Source organism: Elephas maximus, chromosome 9 (genome assembly GCF_024166365.1).
Source record: "Elephas maximus indicus isolate mEleMax1 chromosome 9, mEleMax1 primary haplotype, whole genome shotgun sequence".
NCBI classification, from domain to species: domain Eukaryota; kingdom Metazoa; phylum Chordata; class Mammalia; order Proboscidea; family Elephantidae; genus Elephas; species Elephas maximus.
In genome coordinates this window covers 2,462,437-2,484,358 of record NC_064827.1, presented here as the reverse complement: position 1 = coordinate 2,484,358, position 21,922 = coordinate 2,462,437, and the positions used below count along the sequence as shown (strand labels likewise).

General features: G+C 52.7%; 1 protein-coding gene across 1 annotated transcript in view; it reads left to right on the top strand.

Moving 5' to 3' along the window:
* Positions 1–21,922, top strand: part of LOC126083128 (ral guanine nucleotide dissociation stimulator-like) — a 30,582-nt gene that overhangs the window by 6,998 nt on the left and 1,662 nt on the right. The window contains exons 2-6 of the mRNA XM_049896519.1: positions 15,677–15,818; positions 18,878–18,973; positions 19,763–19,956; positions 20,591–20,650; positions 21,546–21,739. Coding sequence (XP_049752476.1) covers positions 15,677–15,818; positions 18,878–18,973; positions 19,763–19,956; positions 20,591–20,650; positions 21,546–21,739 — 686 coding nt within the window. The remainder of the gene's footprint in view (positions 1–15,676; positions 15,819–18,877; positions 18,974–19,762; positions 19,957–20,590; positions 20,651–21,545; positions 21,740–21,922) is intronic.

Sequence of the window (21,922 nt, the reverse complement as noted above, 5' to 3'; positions counted from 1 at the left end):
GAGTAAATTGGCCTTAAGTACATCACCTTCTGAAATGTGGGGGGGCCTCAGCCAATCAGTTGAAGCCTTAAGAGTTTTCCAAGACTGGTTCTGCCTTCAGACTAGAAATAGACACTTGGCCAGAATTCCTTCACTTCTCTCTTTCTGCCTGCCACCTGACCTAGGGCTTAGGGACTTGCCCGCCCCACAACCACGTGAACCAATCCCTTAAAATAAATCTCTCTATATTTCCCCCACACATCTGTCAGTTTGTCATACCGTGGGGGCTTCCAGACTAAGACAGACTAGAAAGAAGGACCCGAAGGTCTACTTCTGAAAAGAATTAGCCAGTGAAAACCTTATGCACAGCAACAGAACATTGATATAGTGCCGGAAGATGAGCCCCCCAGGTTGGAAGGCACTCAGAAGATGACTGGGGAAGAGCTGCCTCCTCAAAGTAGAGTCGACCCTAATGATGTGAATGGAGTCAAGCTTTTGGGACCTTCATTTGCTGACGTGGCATGACTCAAAAGGAGAAGAAACAGCTGCAAACATCCATTAATAATCAGAGTGTGGAATGTATGAAGTATGAACCGAGGAAAATAGGAAATCGTAAAAAATGAAATGGAACCCATGAAGATTGATATCCTAGGCATTAGTGAGCTGAAATTTGACTGGTATTGGCCATTTTGAATTTGATCATCATATAGTCAGGAAACCCTGGTGGTGTAGTGGTTAAGAGCTACGGCTGCTAACCCAAAGGTTGGCAGTTTGAATCTGCCAGGCACTCCTTGGAAACTCTATGGGGCTGTTCTACTCTGTCCTATAGGGTTGCTATGAGTGAGAATCAACTTGACAGCAACAGGTTTGGTTTTTTGGTTTTATCACATGGTCTACTATGCTGGGAATGACAACTTGAAGAGGAATGGTATTGCATTCATCATCAAAAAGAATATTTCAAGATCTATCCTGAAGTACATCATTGTCAGTGACAGGGTAATATCCATACACCTACAAAGAAGACCAGTTAATACGACTATTATTCAAATTTACACACCACCCACTAAGGCCAAAGAGGAAGACATTGAAATTTTCACCAACTTCTGCAGTCTGAAGTTGATCGAACATGCAATCAGGGTGCACTGATAATTACTGGCAATTGGAATGTGAAATCTGGAAACAAACAAGAAGGATCAGTAGCTGGAAGATACGGAGTTGGTGATAGAAATGATGGCAGAGATTGCATGATTGAATTTTGCAAGACTAACGACTTCTTCATTGCCCATACCTTCTTTCACCAACATAAACAGCGACTATACACATGGACCTGGCCAGATGGAACACACAGGAATCAAATAGACTACATCTGTGGAAAGAGATGATGGAAAAGCTCAATATCGTCAGTCGGAACAAGGCCCGCGGCCGACTGCAGAACAGACCATCAATTGCTCATATGCAAGTTCAAGTTGAAACTGAGGAAAAGTAGAACAAGTCCATGAGAGCCAAAGTAGAACCTCGAGTATATCCCACCTGAATTTAGAGACCATCTCAAGAATAGATTTGATGCAGTGAACACTAGTGACCGAAGACCAGACAAGTTGTGGAATGACATCAAAGACATCATACATGGAGAAAGCAAGAGGTCATTGAAAAGACAAGAAAGAAAGAAAAGACCAAGATGGATGTCAGAGGAGACTCTGAAACTTGCTGTTGAATGTCCAGTAGCTAAACCAAAAGGAAGAAACGATGAAGCAAAAGAGCTGAACAAAAGATTTCAAATGGTGGCTTGAAACGACAAAGTATTCTGATGACATGTGCGAAATCCTGGAGATGGAAAACCAAAAGAGGAGAACACACTCAGCATTTCTCAAGATGAAAGAACTGAAGAAAATTTCATGCCTTGGTTTGCAATACTGAAGGATTCTATGGGGAAAATAATAAACAACATCGAAAGCATCAAAAGAAGGTGGAAGGAATACACAGAGTCATTGTACCAAAAAGAATTGGCAGTTATTCAACAGTTTCAGGAAGTAACATACGGTCAGGAACCGATGGCACTGAAGGAAGAAGTCCGAGCTGCTCTGAAGGCATTGGTGGAAAACAAGGCTCCAGGATTTGATGAAATACCAATTGAGATATTTCAACAAACGGATGCAGTTCTGGAGGTGCTCACTCATCTATGCCAAGAAATTTGGAAGAGAGCTTCCGGGCCAACCAACTGGAAGAGATCCATATATGTGCCCCTTGCAAAGCAAGGTGATCCAACTGAATGCAGAAATTATCAAACAATATCATTAATATCACCCGCAAGCAAAATTTGCTGAAGATCATTCAGAAGCGGCCGCAGCAGCGTATCGACAGGGAACTGCCAGAAAGTGCATTTTCAGGAAAGGAGCCTCGGGAAGCTCTGGTGGCTGAGTTTCTCTGAGACAAGCTGCCCAAGGATGGCCGAAGATGTCGGTGGCAGTAAAGCTCCTCCCGTCCTGATCCAGTTGTCTTCACCGTGGGGACAGACGCCTCACGTGTGCACTGCCTGCCCACGCTGGCTGTGTTCTATATGGGGAACTAAGGGGAGTGTTTTTGGAGCACGCGGGTACCCCATCTCATAAACGAGGGCCCCCCTGAAGTCTCCGGCTGGTCAAAGGTGAACACGCTCGGCTGCTCACTGAAGGGTTGGCCGTTCGAGTCCACCCAGAGGCACCTCAGAAAAAAAGCCTGGTGGTCTACTTCTGAAAAATCAGCTGTTGGAGACTCTATGGGGCGGAGTTCTCCTCTGACACACGTGGGGTTGCCATGAGTCGGGGTCCTCAGCGGCTGCTGGTTGAGGTTGGCTCTGGCAGCAAGCTTTTGGCCCTGCCTGGCGGTGCTGAGGTCTCCAGCAGGAGGCGCTGCTGCCCCGAAAGACAAAGCCTGTTTCTTTATGAAGTCTGTCTAATTGCTCTGGAAGGGAGGGGTGTGGTGGTATCCGCCAAATGAAAACATCACTCACCGTGAATGATCTCTCGGCGGGTGACACTTAGTGAATACCCAGGATTTACAACACAGGATTTTTCACATCAGGTCACAATATTATCTTCAGGGTGATCCCATGTCAAGGGCCCCTCCGCGGTATGAGTTCTCCTGTTCATTCGTCCATTTATTCAACAAGCAACAAGCACCCTTAGCTGCTGACAGCTCTCCCAGTGTCTAAGACTGGGGATGCAGGAAGGAACGGCGACTGGGCCTGCGTTCAAGGGCAGTTGGGGCAGAAGTAAGCAGGAGAGGAGATAGGCTGGTCCACGCTACCATCCCGGAAGGACCTGCATGTGGGAAGCCCACAGAGGGACCCGTGGTTTGAGCCTGGTAGGGGCCTTGCTGCAGAGGGTGCTTGAGCTGAGTCTCAGGAGCAAGGGGGTGTTATAGATTGGAGTGTGTCCCCCCAACATGTGTGTCAACTGGCTAGGCCATGATTCCCAGTATTGTGTGGTTGTCTTTCACTTTGTGATCTGATGTGATTATCCTATGTGTTGTAAATCCTAACCTCTATTATGTTAATTCGAGCCCTAGTGGCACAGTGGTTAAGAGCTCAGGCTGCTAATCCAAAGGTTGGCAGTTCAAACCTACCAGCTGCTCCTTGGAAGCCCCGTGAGTCAGTTCTACTCTTCCCTACAGGGTCGCTATGAGTTGGAATAAACTCAATAGCAACCAGTTATAGGTTATGATGTTAATGAGGCAGGATTAGAGGCAGTTATGTTAATGAGGCAAGACTCAACCTACAGGATTAGATTATATCTTGAGTCAATCTCTTTTGAGATATAAAAGAGAGAAGTGAGCAGAGAGGAGAGGGAACTCATACCACCACTAAAGAAGAACCAGGAGTGGACCATGTCCTTTGGACCCAGGGTCCCTGTGCTGAGAAGCTCCTAGACCATGGGAAGATTGATGACAAGGACCTTGCCCAGAGCTGACAGAGAGAGAAAGCCTTCCCCTGGAGCTGGTGCCCTGAAATCGGACTTCTAGCCTCCTAGACTGTGAGAGAATAGGTTTCTGTTTGTTGAAGCCGCCCACTTGTGGTGCTCCTGTGATAGCCGCACAAGAGAACTGACATGGGGCCATCTGTGAAAGCCCGGGGTGGGGCTGCAAGGGTGTGGAGGGTGGGAAAGCACAGGGCAGCCCCCAAAACACGTGTTGGAAAAGTAACCTTTGTGCCTGTTGATGTGGCCCTATTAGGAATTGGTCTTTTTTGTCATGTTGGTCAGGTCATGCTGGAGTAGAGTGAGCGCTAAACCTAGTCACTTCTGAGTTACAGAAAGAGCAGATCAGACGCAGAGATAGTGGGGCAGGGGACAGATGTCTTCTGATGACAGCCCAGCCAGGATTGCCTACAAGCCCAGGAGCCTCAAGGATTGCCGGCGGCTACCAGAGGCTGAAATGGACGAGGAAGGACCACGCTCTAAAGCCACGCCCTGAATTCAGATATCTAGCCTCCAAAGCTGTGGGAAAATAAGTTTCTGTTCCCTAAAGCCACTCACTTGTGGTGTTTCCATCACAGCATCCCCGGGTGACTAACACTCCAGCCTCCCTGGTAGCTGGCCTGGAGACCAGGCTGAGGAGCGCACTCCATCCTGGGGGGGCGGGGTAGGAGTCACTGGGGTTTCAGCCAGGGAGGTCCCACCAATGACAGGCTGGAGGCTGGGAAGTCTCTGATGGAGATGGCACCAAGTGCCCAGGGGGAAGGACGGGCAGTTGCAGAGCGGCCCCGCCTCTGAAGGTCACCTGATCCTGAAAAGGAGGCATTTTAGGGAGGCTCGGCCCGAGCCCTTCCCACGGAAACCATCATGGCGGGTGATGTGAACCTGACCTCCCACTTCATACGTGTTTAGTGAATTGCCATGGTTAGTCAGACACTTGGAAAAGCCTGTCATTGCGTTAAAGATAGAGCTGGCGCTGGGCAGGCTCCAGGGACACCACTCCTCCCCCCCGCCAGCTCTGGGGGCCTCATTTCTGCCCCATCTAACGCACCTGAACTCCGTGTGCTGGGGCCCAGTGCCTTTGCCTCCCCAGACGAGCTAGTACCAGTTGCCACTGAGTCAAGTCTGACTGTGACTCATGGGGAGCCCATGTGTGTCAGAGTAGAACTGTGTTCCACAGGGTTTTCAGTGGCTGATTTTTTGGAAGTAGATCTCGGCCCTTCTTCTGAGATGTCTCTGGGAGGACTCAAACCTCCAACCTTTCAGTTAGCCGCCCAGTACTTTAGCTATTTGCACCACCCAGGGAGTCCGCCTGGAAACTAGAGCAGGGCACAAGAACACAAGCTCTGGCATTGGACAAGCCTGGCGTCAAATCCCAGCTTGGTACTCCCATTTTGAAGATGAGGAAGTGTGGGCTCAGAGAGGTTAAGCAATTTTCGTAAGATCACACAGCGAACAAACGGCAGCGTCAGTGTTCGAACTTGGCACCATCTGACTCCCAGCTAGTGTTTCCCACCATGTTGCCTCAGTCACAGATGGTGACAATGTTGTAACCGTGCTTGTAAACTGTGAAGTGCTGAGAGGATGGGCAGGGCAATGGAGACACCCACCATTCACTGCTCACCCAGCAGCCATCTCCCTGGGCTGACTGAGTGCCAAGCACAAGTGTCAGGAAGGCTGGCAACTGTCCCCTCCAGGGCAGGGACCTGCTCCATGGAGTCGAGTTTCCAGCTCCCCGTCCGCCTGGCTGACCAAAACAGCCACTGCAGTTCCATTATTTTAGGGGCTGGAAAATTACTATTCATGACAGCAAACTTAAAAATGAAATAATAGGCCTGTCCTTTTTAAAAGCAAATTGCGATGCCTGAATATTCATGAGCTGTGACTTGATGGGAATGGCGGCGCAGCGAGACCATCACGGGTGAAACCAGCAGTGGGGGATTTAGGGAAATGTGCTTGTCATTGGAAGGAAGCAGGAGATTAATACTTTCCTGTTTGCGGCCCCCGAATGGGCGCATTTTAATGTAATAATTAATTAAGCTTGTGTTCACTTGTACTTCACAGGCTCCCTCCCACCCCCAGCACTGAGGCTCCCTGAAGTGACCTGCACTCTCAGTGAGCAGGGACAGCGTGGCTGAGCCTTCTGGGAAGCTGGTCAGGGGTGAGCTCTGGGTGCAGGGAGGGCTGGCTGAGGCTGGGCAGGGGACACACGGACCCTGCGCCCACCACCGCTGGGTGGTGATTGTTGGGCCGGGGTGCCTAGAAGGTCTGGGAATGCAGGGGTGGGGGCCGCCCCTGGAGAGCTGGGGTCTCACTGAGGACCTGGCAGAGAGGGGCCAATGCTGGTCAGTCCTCCTGTCCCTCAGGCCTCCCACTGAAAGAAGTTGGATTAGAGCTGTGTCTTTAAACCGAGTTCCCCAGAGCACTCACACTGCCATGGGTTGCCTCAGTTTCCCACACCACTGTCTCCCTTGGCTGCCTAAAGAACTCTTGGTTCCAAGGCCCTCCTCCGGGCTGCCCCGCGGACCACTGTGCTCCCCGCCATGGCTCCTGACACCAGGGGATGAGTGTATGGGGGGGACCAGGCGGTGCCCAGCCACGCCCCTCACACCCACCTCCTCTGCCAGGACTACGGCTCCCATGCACCCTCTGGTGGCCACCTCAGGCACCGCTGCCGGGCGTCGTGGTCTTGGAGGGTCTTGGGCTTGGCCGGGGCCACCCTGGGCCCAGAGGGGGAGCAGTGGGACCCTGCAACGCCTGTGCCAGGAGAGCCTCCCTGGCCTTCCTGGGCCCTGCAATGCCCACCAGACACCATGGGGGTGGGGGCCCAGCAGGCCCAGGCCCATGGCCCGTGGGGACAGAGCCCTGGTTGAAAGAAGAGGAAGAGGGCCCGGGAGCTGCCAGGTGGGAAGGAGGAGGACACGCTCAGCTTTTCTTCTTCCACAACAGTGGCCACTCCCCTCCCGAGGCTCAGGATGAAGTCCAAATGCTTCGTCCTGCGGCCTGTCTTCACCTGTTCTCTCCAACGTCCTTCCGTGCCTCTGCCCACCTGAGTTCCAGCCACTCTGTGTTATTTGGTCCTTCCTTTACATTTTTTTTTTTTTTTTACATGCTGCACCGGTCCGTCCCCCTAGGGCTCTGCTCCTCCTCCTGGCCCTTCACGTGCAATTTTGTCCAGCAGCTTCCCTGACACTCTGGCCTGCTTGCGGGTCCCCCCTCTGTCCCCTCTGGGAATCTCAGCCCTGCACTGAAATGCCTGTCTCCGGAGCTGCCTCCCTGGGCCCTGGTCTCCACCATCGCTGGACTGTTGCTGAGGGGCAGAGGGTCCGGCTTGTGGGAGGCAGTCAGTGTGTGCTGCCGGGACGAAGAGAATTCAGATGTGGTTGGAATTGTCACAGAAGGAAAGGCAGGGAAGTGTGGGCAGATGATGTGGAGGGACTAGAAAGCCGAGGCTGAAGGTGCTGGGACCACCTGCCCCTGTGGACTGCCAGCTCCCAGGTCAAGGACTGTGTCTTTTCTAAAAATTTAATTATTTTTCTCATACAAAAATTTATACACATATTGTTTTGTGACATTAGTTGCAGTCCCCACAATGTGACAGCACACTCCCCCTTTCCACCCAGAGTTCCCTGTGTCCATTCAGCCAGTTCCTGACCCTGCCTGCTCATCCTGCCTCCTGACAGGAGCTGCCCATTTGGTCTCATGTATCTGATTGAACAAAGAAGCACACTCCTCATGTGTACTATTTTTTGTTTTATAGTCCTGTCTAATGTTTGAGAGTGGGCTTCGGGGATGGTTTCAGTCCTGGGTGAGCAGGGCATTTGGGAACCATAGCTTGGGGGTTCCTCCAGTCTCGGTCAGACCATTAAGTCTGGTCTTTTTACGTGAATTTGAATTCTGCTCCACCCTTTTCTCCCGCTCCTTCTGGGACTCTCTGTTGTGTCCCCTGTCAGGGTGGTCTTTGGTGGTACCCAGGCACCACCTAGTTCTTCCAGTTTCAGTCGAGAAAATGCACAGCAGAGGATACAATTTCTACACGTACAATTCAGCGACATTGATTATATTCTTCAAGTTGTGTAACCTTTCTCACCCTCCTTTTCCAAATTGTTCCTCTCCCATTAACGTAGACTCACTGTCCCTATGCTTCCTATCTAATCTTTCAAGTTTCTGTTGTCCATTTGGCCCCCTATAGGCAGATCTTAAAAAAGCACGGTGCTCAAGGTAGACATTCTTTACAAGTTAAGCTAAACTATTTTTATTGCTTGGTCTAAAGAAGACTTCAGGGGATATTTGGTTTAAGGTTTAAAGGTTACCTCAGGGCAAGTTTTGGGGTTCACTCAGGCTCCATGGCAAGGACCGTGTCTTATTAATCTTTGCTCAGTAAGGGTGTTTGAGTGCATGAAATGAGTGAGTCCGGATCAGTGGATTGGCCCAGGCCTGGCCCAAATGGCAGCACTCATACTTGCCACCCCACAGAATATGAGTCAGTGGGCACCACCTGCACCACATGGGAAGCTCGAGTCCTAATAGGCGCCCACAAACCCCAGCTAGTCTAGCCCAGTGGTTCCTCAGCCTGAGCAGATATTCTGAGTATGCTGGTGCTGCTGGCCTGGGGATCCCATTTTGAGAACCACTCACATGACAGAATATCAATCGAGATGTTTCAACAAACAGATTCAGCGCTGGAGGTACTCACTCATCTATGCCAAGAAATATGGAAGACAGCTTCCTGGCCAACTGACTGGAAGAGATCCATATTTATGCCTATTCCCAAGAAAGGTGATCCAACCGAATGCAGAAATTATAGAACAATATTATTAATATCACACGCAAGCAAAATTTTGCTGAAGATCATTCAAAAACAGCTGCAGCAGTATATCGACAGGGAACTGCCAGAAATTCAGGCTGGTTTCAGAAGAGGACGTGGAACCAGGGATATCATTGCTGATGTCAGATGGATTCTGGCTGAAAGCAGAGAATACCAGAAGGATGTCTACCTGTGTTTTATTGACTATGCAAAGGCATTCGACTGTGTGGATCATAACAAACTATGGATAACATTGTGAAGAATGCAAATTCCAGAGCACTTAGTTGTGCTCATGAGGAATCTTTACATAGATAAAGAGGCAGGTGTTCGGACAGAACAAGGGGATACTGATTGGTTTAAAGTCAGGAAAGGTGTGTTCCAGGGTTGTGTTCTTTCGCCATACCTATTCAATCTGTATGCTGTGCTGAGCAAATAATCCGAGAAGCTGGACTATATGAAGAAGAACGGGGCATCAGGATTGGTGGAAGACTCATTAACAACCTGCGTTATGTAGATGACACAACCTTGGTTGCTGAAAGTGAAGAGGACTTGAAGCACTTAGTAACGAAGATCAAAGACCACAGCCTTCAGTATGGATTGCACCTCAACGTAAGGGAAACAAAAATCCTCACAACCGGACCAATGAGCAACATCATGATAAATGGAGAAAAGATTGAAGTTGTCAAGGATTTCATTTTACTTGGATCCACAACCAACAGCCACGGAAGCAGCAGTCAAGAAATCAAAAGAGGCATTGCATTGGGTAAATCTGCTGCAAAGGACCTCCTTAAAGTGTTGAAAAGCAAATATGTCACCTTGAAGACTAAGGTGCGCCTGACCCAAGCCATGGTGTTTTCTATCACATCATATGCATGTGAAAGCTGGACAATGAATAAGGAGGAATGAAGAGGAATTGATGCCTTTGAATTGTGGTGTTGGCGAAGAATATTGAATATACTATGGGCTGCCAAGAGAATGAACAAATCTGTCTTAGAAGAAGTACAGCCAGAATGCTCCTTAGAGGCAAGGATGGCGAGACTGCGTCTTACATACTTTGGACATGTTGTCAGGAGGGATCAGTCCCTGGAGAAGGACATCATGCTTGGCAGAGTACAGGGTCAGCGGAAAAGAGGAAGACCCTCAATGAGGTGGATTGACACAGTGGCTGCAAAAATGAGCTCAAGCATAACAAGGATTGTAAGCATGGCACAGGACCGGGCAGTGTTTCGTTCTGTTGTGCACAGGGTCACTATGGGTCGGAACCGACTCAACAACACCTAACATCATCAGAGAGAGATTCCTCTCTAACCTACTGAAGAGACTGAGGTGGGGAGCTTCAGTGCTGGTTGAGGAGCTGGTTCTGGAACTCAGGATTGTAGGGCTCCCAGGTAGAAATAGGAGGGTGCTGCTACCAGGCACGTGCACATAAACGAGGCCCCAGTTTACTTTACGTGGTCTTCTTCCTTAAAGTCCATTTGGCCCTCCCATGTGAAAGGAGAAAAGCTATTCCAGGTCATCGTGGGGTCTGGAGACTGAGTGGATCTTAGTAGCCACATCAAGAGGTTGTCAATTGGCTGGCTTGGAATGTGGCGACCCAACCAAGACAGGGGGCTTTGGGTGACAGAGACAAGACCTCCCTCTGCTGCTTAAGGGAGTTCTGGCTTTTCGTAGTCAGGCTACCTCCTTCCCCGCCTCAGGGAGGTAGATGATGGCTCTCTGGAGAAGGGCAAGGAGACGCCCTGTGAGACTAGGGCAGGGAAGGAGGGAAACTTAGGGGAGGAGCTTCCCACGGGCAGGAGGAAGGAAAAGCAGCTGTACCCTGGATGGAGATGGACGAGGGGTCTCCACAGTGGGATCAGTGCCTGGGCGCCAAGACAGTCCACTGAGGTGAGGGAAGAAACTATTACAACATCTGTAAAATGTGTCAATGTGAGTCCTCCCTCAGTCACATCTGACGGCCACGTGTCACGTGTGGTGCTAATGAGAAGCCCAGACGGCATGGGGGTCCCACACCTCAAGAGGGTCAGCAGGGACTCCTCGCCAAGCCTGTGGAGCATGTCCTGGGCACTGCAGTGCTGGGTGGTTGCTGGGAGCCTGGCTCTGCAGACGGACAGATCTCTCTCTCAAGTTTACCTAGACGGCCCCCACCCAGTGGACACCAGGGTGAAACATTCTTGCAGGAAAGCACACAGGGAAGACACTTCAAACCATTCTGCCTCCAGTGAACACAAAGAAATGGCAGCGCTAGGTTGCTCCTGGTCCTTCTCTGGGCATTTGGCCCACATGTGAGGGAAGTCCTTCCCTCCTCTGGGCCTCTTTTTAGCCTCCATAAAATGAACTGGGGCTCAGGAATGTTGTGTGTGTGTGCGAGGGGGTGGCAAGTAGCTTCCACCACTTCAAACTAAATATGTGAGACGTCATACCCCTGAGGAGTCCTGGCTGAAATGTACGAGCAGCCCGCTAAACAGAAGGCTTTTGAATTATGGATTTGCATCCACTCTTATTCGTCGTCCACCTTGCGCCACGAGAATATTTTACCTCGGATGTTAGCTTAGGAGACAGAACCATCACTGTTAGTGTCCAGAGCATGTTCACGAATCTCTATGTTTTTAATGATGTGTTTACTGTCATGCCCTTTTCAACCATGATTTGAACAATTTTTCTAACTTTAAGTATATTTTAGAAGCCCCTCTTAAGGATGCAAGGATTCTTGCACACACAGACACACACATGTACACACACACACATTTAGTTTCAGGGCACTAAGTTATCACCACTTATGGAGTGGTTTCTTGGGGTGGATTTAAAAAAGAAAAGGGATTCCAGGGTGAAGCTGCGGAGGAGATCCTGTATAGAAATGTATTCACTGTGTTCTTCACGGGCAGGACACCGCAACACAAGTCTTGAAGTCTGGATGGAGCCCGATCTACCCATCCAAGAATAGCAGGTGAAGTGGTGGAAGCTACTTGCCACCCCCTCGCACACACACACAACAGCCCTGAGTCACAGTTCATTTTATGGAGGCTAAAAAGAGGCCCAGAGAAGGGAAGGAGTTTCCTCAGGACACAGAGACTGCAGTAGGTTAGGGAGGAATCTCTCTCTGATGATGGTGTTGTTGTTGTTGTTAGGTGCTGTTGAGTCGGTTCCGACTCATAGCAACACTACGCACAACAGAACGAAACACTGCCCGGTCCTGAGCCATCCTTTCAATCGTTGTTATGCTTGAGCTTATCGTTGTAGACACTGTGTCAATCCACCTCGTTGAGGGTCTTCCCTTCGTCTTTTCACTGACCCTGTACTCTGCCAAGCATGATGTCCTTCTCCAGGGACTGATCCCTCCTGACAACATGTCCAAAGTATGTAAGATGCAGTCTCGCCATCCTTGCCTCTAAGGAGCATTCTGGCTGTACTTCTTCTAAGACAGATTTGTTCGTTCTTTTGGCAGTCCACAGTATATTCAATATTCTTCTCCAACACCACAATTCAAAGGCGTCAACTCTTCTTCCGTCTTCCTTATTCATTGTTCAGCTCTCACATGCATGTGATACGATTGAAAATACCATGGCTTGGGTCAGGCGCACTTAGTCTTCAGGGTGACATCTTTTCTCTTCAACACTTTGAAGAGGTCCTTTGCAGCAGATTTACCCAATGCAATGCCTCTTTTGATTTCTTGACTGCTGCTTCCATGGCTGTTGGTTGTGGATCCAAGTAAAATGAAATCCTTGACAACTTCAATCTTTTCTCCATTTATCATGATGTTGCTCATTGGTCCAGTTGTGAGGATTTTTGTTTTCTTTATGTTGAGATGTAATCCATACTGAAGGCTGTGGTCTTTGATCTTCGTTACTAAGTGCTTCAAGTCCTCTTCACTTTCAGCAACCAAGGTTGTGTCATCTACATAACGCAGGCTGTTAATGAGTCTTCCTCCAATCCTGATGCCCCGTTCTTCTTCCTATAGTCCAGCTTCTCGTATAATTTGCTCAGCAGACAGATTGAATAGGTATGGTGAAAGAATACAACCCTGATGCACACCTTTCCTGACTTTAAACCAATCAGTATCCCCACATGTCTGTCAGTTTGTCATACTGTGGGGGCTTGCGTGTTGTTGTGATGCTGGAAGCTATGCCACCGGTATTCAGATACCAGCAGGGTCATCCATGGAGGACAGGTTTCAGGTGAGATTCCAGACTACCAGCAGTCTACTTCTGAAAAGCATTAGCCAGTGAAAACCTTATGAATAGCAGCGGAACATTGTCTGATGATGATGGTAGTAGGGGTAAAATGGGAGCTGCTGGGATGTTTTAGGTGGGAGTGTAACTTGACCTGGTTTCAGTGTTTAGAAGCTTCAGGGTGGAACAGTCCAGAGCCCAGCAATGGAGTCCTACTAGAGAACCATTGTGAGGAACAGCCTAGGGACTGCTGTGCTCCGTGGTCCAGGCGGTAGATGGTGATGAGGACGAGAGTGGAGAGAAGGGATGGGTAGAGGCAAAGCCAAGGAGCCCATTAGTGCCGTGAGTGTTAGGGATGAGGGAAGAGGAGACGTTAAGGCTGATGCCGTGGTTTGGGCTTGGAAAGTGGATGATGCATGGAGAAGTGTGTGTGTATTTGTGTGTGCGTGTGTGTTTAGTCAGAGAAGAGAAAGAGACAAGGAAAGAGGAACAAGCAGAGATAGAGATAGAAAGAGAGACACAGAGAGACAGGCAGGGAGACAGAGAGAGGGACAGAGAAAAAGAGAGACAGGGAGAAATAGAACACCGTGGGTACTGGTTGGACGTGTTTGTCTACTGAGGAGTAAATGTCAGGGACCATGTGAGTGCCCTTCAGTGCCTTCCTGCCCAAGGCCTCAGTCCCTCCACGTGATGGCAGGGAGGGTTGATCTACAAGTTTCCTGAGTCTCTGCCCCAGGTCCCGCTGCCCTGGCACCCAGACCCTCACCTCTATTCAAGTCCAGGTGTGTGCATGTGCTCTGCCCCCTGGTGGGACCCCGTGGTAGGGCAGAAAGAGAGGGGTGGGGGCTGGTCATGGCCCAAGGGACCTTCTCTGAGGAACATGGGGTCGGCTCCCCAGGGGGAATGATCAACTTCCAAAAGAGAAGAAACGTGCCCAGATTTGGTGCTGTTTGAGGGAGTGGGGTGGGAAAGGGACCCCCTCCCTGGGCAGGAGCCTTCCTCTTAGAATTATGGGGAGAGCTGATGCACAGAGGCAGGGAGACCTGCCTCACTGGAGGTGGAGATGGGGGTGGAATCCAGGGCAACTTCCTGGAGGAGGGGCTGTTTGCTCACACCTCTGAGAGCAGTCAGGGCCTGGATGGGAGTGGGGGGAGGGCCTCTCACAGGAGCATAGACTCTGCTCCTGGACCCTGCCCCACGCGGTACCCCACCCAGGCTCTCAGCACCCTGCCCTCCCTGTGGCCCAGGACTGGAGGTGATCCTGAGACCCAGCTGATCCAGTTGGCCTGTGACAATGACAGCGTCACCCCAGGAGCACTTTGGGGCCTAGTCCTGGTCCATGGAGGGGCTCAGGGGGACTGAGAGGTGAGACCCAGGCAGGAGGTGGGGAATAACATGGGTGGGGCTCCTGGTGCCACTCCAGAGAGCAGACACGGGTGGTGGGGATACTTGGTGTCTCCAAAGTCCCCAGGCTCTCCAGGCCCACCCGGCCCAGTGCCCTGTGGCCCTCCTGTGTAGGAGGGGGGATGGTCCCAGGACACAGATCCCATGGGGGTGGGAGGCACAGAGCTGGTAGAGTTAGTGGTGGGCCCACATGGGACCCCCCATGAGCAGGTCAATTTGTGTGGACACGCACTGGAGGCAGGTCACTCTACACACACTGCCCCAGACCCTGCAGGCACTGTTAGCACAGAGCTGTGGACATCGGCCTGGCTGCCCTGGGCAGTGTCCACCCACATCTGTTACGCTAAGGAGGTCCCATGCTGTAGTCGTCCCCAAGCTGCTCACCCCAGTGTGGGGGTCCTGGCCCCGCATCCTCGTGAGCAATCACTGAAACAGTTCCCCGTCCAGACCCTCAGTGCACAATTGGGAAACTGAGACCAAGAGAAAGGCAGGGACGGCTCAGGACACAGAAGTGGGCAGAGTCCAGAGGATGAGGAAGTTTCTGGTCCCCTCGGCCAGGGCTCAGCTTCTCTCATGGGATGTGCTTTGGGAATGAAAGCCCTAAGATGTGGGGAACCCTGATCACCCTCTTCCCTTGTGGGGCTGTTTCCCTCTCACCACACCCACATAAGCATTGGTGCACGCATGCACGCACACACACACACACTGACTTCACAGGTGGGGCCGTGCAGGTGGGGTCAGAGGAGGAGAGGACAGCAGGGAGGTTAGAGAGAGGGTGGAGGCAGTTCTGTTTTGGGACAGTGGCCTCCAGGTTCCTACCAACATGCCCACCGCCCATAGCAAGGGTGGGGGGCTGCCCAAATAAAGGGAGGGGGACCCCAAGGTTCCCAGGGACCTGCCAGGCCCAGCCATCCCCAGGGCGACCCAGAGAGGACAAGGCCTGGCCCTGCAGTCACTGCTCTGGGCCTCTGGAGCTAGGATGGGCTCCTCCTAGAGTGGAGGGGGCTACAGGAAAGAAAGCCTCTGTTTCCTCCTCTGTAAGTTGGGGTGCTTGGAGTGGGTGTCCCCCAGGGTCCCAAGGCTAAGAACAGTTTCTGCTGACCTTGGTTCTCTGTCCATGACCCACTGTGCTCTGAGGTCCTAGGAAAATGCTTTCTACTTCCTGGAATAGAATTTTCACCCAGCAAGAGTGTTGGGGTGTGGGAGCAGGGGCCTGGGGTCGGGCAGGGCGGGGCAGAGCCATGGACCGTGAGGCCAGGTCCAGGGTCAGGACCGGTCCTTGGTGGAGCCTCAGGGGTCCTCCTGAGGAAGTGGGGTCTTTACCTGAATGTGGGAAGGATGCCTCGTGAGTGAGCTGGACACCCCAGGGCCTGTGGGGGCAAAGAGGGGGCTAGAGAGTCTCCTGAGGTCCCCAACACCACCCACGGATCTGCAGACCCTGCTCTTTCTCCCCCTGGGACCCAGGAGAGCTACTGCTTCCAGGAGCTTGAACACAGGCGTGCCTTTGTGGTGAGTTGACCTGCCTGGGGCTGAGTGCTAATGCTGACCACCAGAGGGTGGCAGACTCCTCAGTCAGTGGTGCCCTCTGGGCTTTGCTGGAGCAGCTGGACCAGGGGACAGTCACCCCACGGTCATTCTGGCTGTTCACCTGTGTCAGAGTTACACCTCCTAATGTTACCATCCACGCCCCAGTCCTAGCTGGTCAGAGGCACGGAGTGAATCAGATCCCGCCATTTATTCACTCAGCAATGGCGCTCAAGCTCTCACTGTGGGCCTGTCTGTGTTAGGTCCTGGGTGGGAGCTGAAAACCACCCACGTGGTTCCTGCCCCAAGAGCGCACAGTGGAGGGGAGAGGGACAAGAGCATGAAGACAAATACATGAGAGAGAAAAGAGCATATTCCATAGAGAAAATAAAGCAGCCTGCAGCCAGCGAGAGAGGGCTGGGGTCACTGGGTGGGGGTCCAGAGCCCTCACTGAGGTGACACTTATGTGTGACCAGAGTGACAGGAGGGGCCTGCCCTGCACGAATTGGGGGACAATGTGCCAGGGAGAAGGCACAGCTGGTACAGGGACTGGGAGGCAGATGTGAGTTTGTCTAGAGAGGGGGTTGGAAAGCAGCCAGTGTGGCTGGAGGGAACTGGGGAGGAGAGGAGGGAGGCAGGAGGAGGGCAGGTCCAGGTCCCAGGACCTGGGGGGCTGAAGGAGCTGTCTCTTGCCCTGTGACACCATCACCCCAGACCTCATGACTCACAACAGGACACACTGATGATCTCACAGTATCTGTGGACCAGGAACGAGGCATGTCTTAGTTGATGACTCTGCCCCAAGATCTCTCACAAGGCTGGGGCTGCGGTCTCAACGGAGGCTCGACTGGGGAGGATCCGCTCCCTGCTCACTCTGAGTTGTGGGCAGGACCTTGTGAGCTGTTGGACTGGGGGCCTCAGTTCCTCTGTGCCTGTTGATTAGGGCCTTGGGTCATTCTCATGTCAGCCTCATAGGGCAGGTCGTACACCACAGCTCCTTCCTGGGGTGTGCAGGGTGGGGGGCGATGACAGAGCGAGAGGGAGCATAAGAGAGAGCCGGGAGACATTGCCCAAATGGGGTGACTGTGAGTAGAAATCACTCGACGGCACCAAACAACAACATTCTTGAGAAGCAAGTCCGTGACTCCAGTTCACACTAGGGAAAGGGGTCACGCAGGATGTGGCGGCCAGCAGGCGGGATAGCTGGGGGCCATTGTGCAGGCTGCCCATCCCCTAGTCCGAGATGAGACACTGGGTCAGATTCTAAATAATGGAAGTTATTGGAGGGTTTTATGCCAGACAGAGGGTAGCAATATCTGATGTTTATTTAATTCCAAACCCTTCTGGTGCAGACATGGAAGTGACTTTCCCAAGCTCACACCACCAGAACCCAGCCCTGTTTTGAGGTATCCTCCATGCTGCTTCCCACCCCTGCTTGAAATTCTCCCATCTCTGAATTTGTGTGTTGGCTACGTGTGACACCAGCCCATGGGTTCATGGGTGGTATCTCACATACACCTGCTGACTTCCCTAGGAAGAAGATGCTAGGATGATCCCCATTGTGTGATGGGGAGACTGAGGAGGCTCTGAGAAGCACAAAGACTTGTCCAGGATCACAAACAGGTTAAGAAGGACAAGCAGTGTCTGAACCCCGCTCTGTCTGCTCAAAGCTGGGGCCTTGGCTCACCCAGGCCTGCCCTAGGTTCTGTGGGGGACTGTGTTGGTGTCACTACGTACAGTTATGGAGATGGCAAGGGGAGAGGTGGGCATTCAACAGTCCAGAAGGGACTTGGGAGAGGTTTTATCGGAGATCAGGCCCAGGTCAGGGGACCCAGGATATGACCTCACTTCCTTGGTAATGGAGTACATAGAACTTGGAACCCTGGTAACCAGGCACCCACATTCTAGAGATAGCACCTACCAGCTCACTTGAGTGGAGACGCTGGAGCTGGAAACATGTTTTCCCGTTGTCTGCCTTCTTCGATTACCCCAGAATTTAAGAAATCCAGCAGTTTGACCCTTTCTCAAAGGCTGAGGCATGCTTTCAGTTCCCGCTCTAGAAAGATCCTGCCATTTACTGAAAAGACCCTAAAGGTAACACAGGGCGGCCCAGGGCTGCCAATTCAGACCAGGCCACCACTGTGATCCCACCTGGACAGCCCTACACCCCTCCCCCAGGTCACACCAGCCCCCAGGCCATGCCAGCCCTTGTCCCCGTGGGGTCCCTGGCAATGGAGGCAGCGAGGAAATGAGGGCAGAACTGATGAAGCAGAAAGTTGTTGGAAGAGGCAGGATCCAAATGGGAGGGAAGAGGGTTGGGTCAGAGAAGGAGGGGGTCACGTGATCTGGGGAGATTTGGGAGGGGAAAGGTGAGGAGGAGGAAGATGAAAATGGTGCTTCTGCTGCCTCAGGACTGGCACTCACTGAGGGCTCCTAGCTCCGTCCCCATAGCCCCTCACCATCACTGGGTTCATAAGCCTTGGACTGACCTGGAATGGGATGGCGAGTGGCCTGGTCCATCAGATTGGGTGCCTCGGAGACTAGGGCCTGGCGTGGCAAAGGTGGAGACCCACTTCACGTTCCTGCCCCAACCCCCTGATCACATAGGATGTGCAACCTAAGCTCCTACCCGGGGGCCTCACTTCACACCAGGGCTTTAGGGAGGGATGGTCAGGGGGTCACAAACTGAGTTGGTACTCTCACGGGGGCCTTCTCTGAGCTCCAGCTCGCCCTGTGTGGGCCAGGCACCCTGCAGTCCTAGCTTCCCGCATTGACCGCTCACTGCTAACCCTGTGCCAGCCCAGCTCCTACCAGATCCTGCTGCAATACTCAGAGGTTGCCATTTCTATCTCCGGTCAGTGAACTTGGACGGGGCTGGATGGTGCAGCCCCAGGCTGACCTGCCCAGCACGTGGTGTAGACAGAGAACTGGGAGCTCCTCTGAGGCCCAGGGGGCACAAAGGCCTAAAGGGGCAGAGAGGGAAGGAGATGGCTGGGAGGGGACATTGATGCCTCCCGGGTCACTGCTGGGCTCTGTCTCTGCAGAACCCCCAGAAGGAGATCTGTAAGGGGAAAGAAGATGGCACCATCGAATACACCGACCCCAAGAAAGGGACCAGGAAGGGCTGGTGCAGATTCTGTGTGAGTGCGGGGTGTGGGGTCCTGAGAGGGACTAGAGGGAGCCCAGGACCCAGGCCCTGCCCCAGAGATCCCTATCTCCCTCCCAGGGCTTTCCCTCTCAAGGGGCTCCAGTCCCCTCCCAGAAGAATCTGCCACCATCCTTCCTTCCCTGCCCCCACTGTTCTCCCTGCCCTGGCCAGGTGCAGGAATATCAGAAATGAGTCTTTTATGCTGTTTGCACTGCACATCAGCCCCGGCATCTTTCTGCAGGTTGCTCCTGTTTCAGAGTTTAACTCTCGGCCCAGGGCCCCGGGCAGCAGTCAGCTGGACTGTTCTTCCACACCTTCTCCCAGCCTCACACACCCTCAGGCTTAGCAGGCTTCTTTTACCCTAAAGCACGGGGCTCAGGTTATGATATACCTTTTTCTACAAACTCCAATGTCGAGGAACACATCACCTTGACCCCTTTAGGTCAGAAGCTGTGCCCTGACTCTGCCGCAGAACATTCCAGACGGGAGGAGGTTTCCCATGGTAATTGAGCCTCTCACTGCTGCTGGCCCTGGACTGATTCCTTCTCTGCCCTTTCAGCAGGGCTGCAGGAGCCTTCTGTGTGTCCTCATCCACAGACCCACAATAGGGCTGCAGGAGCCTCACGTGTGTCCTCACACACTGACCCACCTAATCTACTGTGTTCTGCTGGGGCACTCTTGTCCCACCTCCTGCCACTGGTCACAGAGGTCCTGGACCCTGCCCTCCTGGTGGCCCACGGGGCTGCCTCTGATGGTATGTCCCTTCTCTGTCCCACCCCAGTGTCTTTGTGGGTTGGACCAGTACATGGAGGAGGCCTGTGAGGTGGAGACTGTCCAGCCACTCTCACTGGAGCAGGAGGTGGAGCGACTGGTGCCTGCCTTCATGGAAGGTGAAACATCTTTTGTCAACAAGTTCCTGGAAACATATAGAACCTACGCCACCACCCAGCAGGTTCTGGAACTGTTGTTCCAAAGGTGAGCACCCTACCCTCCACAGCCCAGTGGGAACTCAGCCACGTACCAGCTGTGAGTCTGGGAAAAGTCACTCACCTCTCTGCCTCAGTTTGCTCTTCTGAAAAGGGTGTGATAAAGGATCAACCTGCTAGAGCACCTGTCGGGACCACATGGGACAAACCATGGGAAGTGTGTACCTGGAGCCCAGCTCTGTGGAAAAGGCTGCTGGAGGGGCTGGATGTTCACATTTGATGTTTTCCTCTCCTCCATGAAGAAGCTGCTGCCTCAGGCCTCACTGACCGTGTGCCCTTGAGCAAACCTATTTCCCATTTGTAAAGGGGGTTGAGATGCGTCTAGTGGGTCCTTGTCCTTGGTGTAGGTAGAACAGTATGCCCTGGGGGTGGGCAGAGGGGCCCAGGACCCTCAGATATCAGGGAAGGTGCTGGTTGGGTTCATTCATTCAACAATCATCTATGGGTCCCCTAGTGCTGCAGACACTGTCCTAGGCACTTAGCACTGTTCAATGAACAAAGCAGACAGGAAGCCCTGCCCTCCTGGGCCTCCATTCTAGTTGGGGACTCACACAGGAACACCAGATGTTGGAAGCAGGTAGTGGCCACAGTGCATTAGATATAATGCCCCATGTCTCCTCTAGGTATGGACGCGACTCCCCCTATCCTGTCCCGGATGGCGGAACCCAGGAGGACCTGATAGAGTGAGCGGACTTTGGATGGAGAAGGAGGGACTGCTGCCTCCACAGAAGGGTGGGGGTAGGGGGTGTGTCTGGATTGGGGCTGGTCACACCCTGGGTCCCACACATCTAGTTCCCCCTGGAGGGATGAGTTCAGCGTTGCCCCCTGCAGGAGGAAAGCGGTTCACACAGATCTGAGTTGGAGCCCTGGAGTCCTGGGGAGCAGAGGGGAGGCTGGGGGCTCAGAGTGTCCCCTGAAGGAACCCTTCCCCCTGACAATCCCCTCCATTTCTGGTTGTCTCCTCCCCATCCCGGGACCAGGCCAGGAGGTGGGGAGAAACCAGCTCCTGAATCCTGCACCCCTGTCATGTGGACTCAGTTGCATATGGGGTCCCTGTCCCTGGGAGAACAGTGACCATGGGAGAGGAGACCCTCATGTGCATGCAGAGAACCAGGCAGCACGCTGGTGCCCACCCTCTAGGTGGAGTGGCGCGAGGGCCTGGGCAGGCAGACTGAGGATACACACAGTCTGTCCTCAGCCTCAGATATTCCTGGAGCACTACTGTGTGCCAGGCTGTGAGGTGAACATTCAGACACAACCTCTCTGCCCTCGGAGGTTTACTGTCCATTGGGGAGGGGGCCAAGAGACAGAAAGGGACGTAAGTCAGGCCTTCTGAGGAGGGAGAGTTGGTCAGATCATTGGTGGGCTGCTCCCTGAGACTGAGGCTCTGTGCTAGCCCCCTGAACAGTGACCAGGTCTCCCACTGCCAAGACAGCCAGAGGGTGGGGTGCAGGATGGGGCTGGCCTTTGCAAGAACAGGGCAGACAGAGGGTCCCGGGCCCTTGCACGGGTGCCCTGGAGGGCAGTGTGGTGGGAAAGGCTAGGCCTCTGACCCTGTTCTTCACCACTCATCCCCAGAGCCATGTCTTTCATCCTGAAAATGTGGTTATACGAGTACTCCAATGACTTTAACCAGCCCCCCAACTTCCCCTGCCTGGATCTCCTGGTGGAGTACGTGCTGAAGAACATGCCCCAGTCGGAATTGAAATATTGCGCTTATGCACTCTGTGCCATCCTGGGTCACCAGGAGCCCATTAAGGCCGCAATAGCGGGTGAGGAGGACTGGGCACGCCTGCATGTGAGCTTGCGAGGGGGACAAGGGGCGGGTCCCACAGGGAGGACCCCCAGAGGCGCAGATTGGACCAGAGCTCAGAGTGACCTCAGACCCTCCTCCTGTGGACCAAATTCTGGGAAGACTTCTAGGGTAGAAAACTTGGGCTTCTCTTCATAGCAGT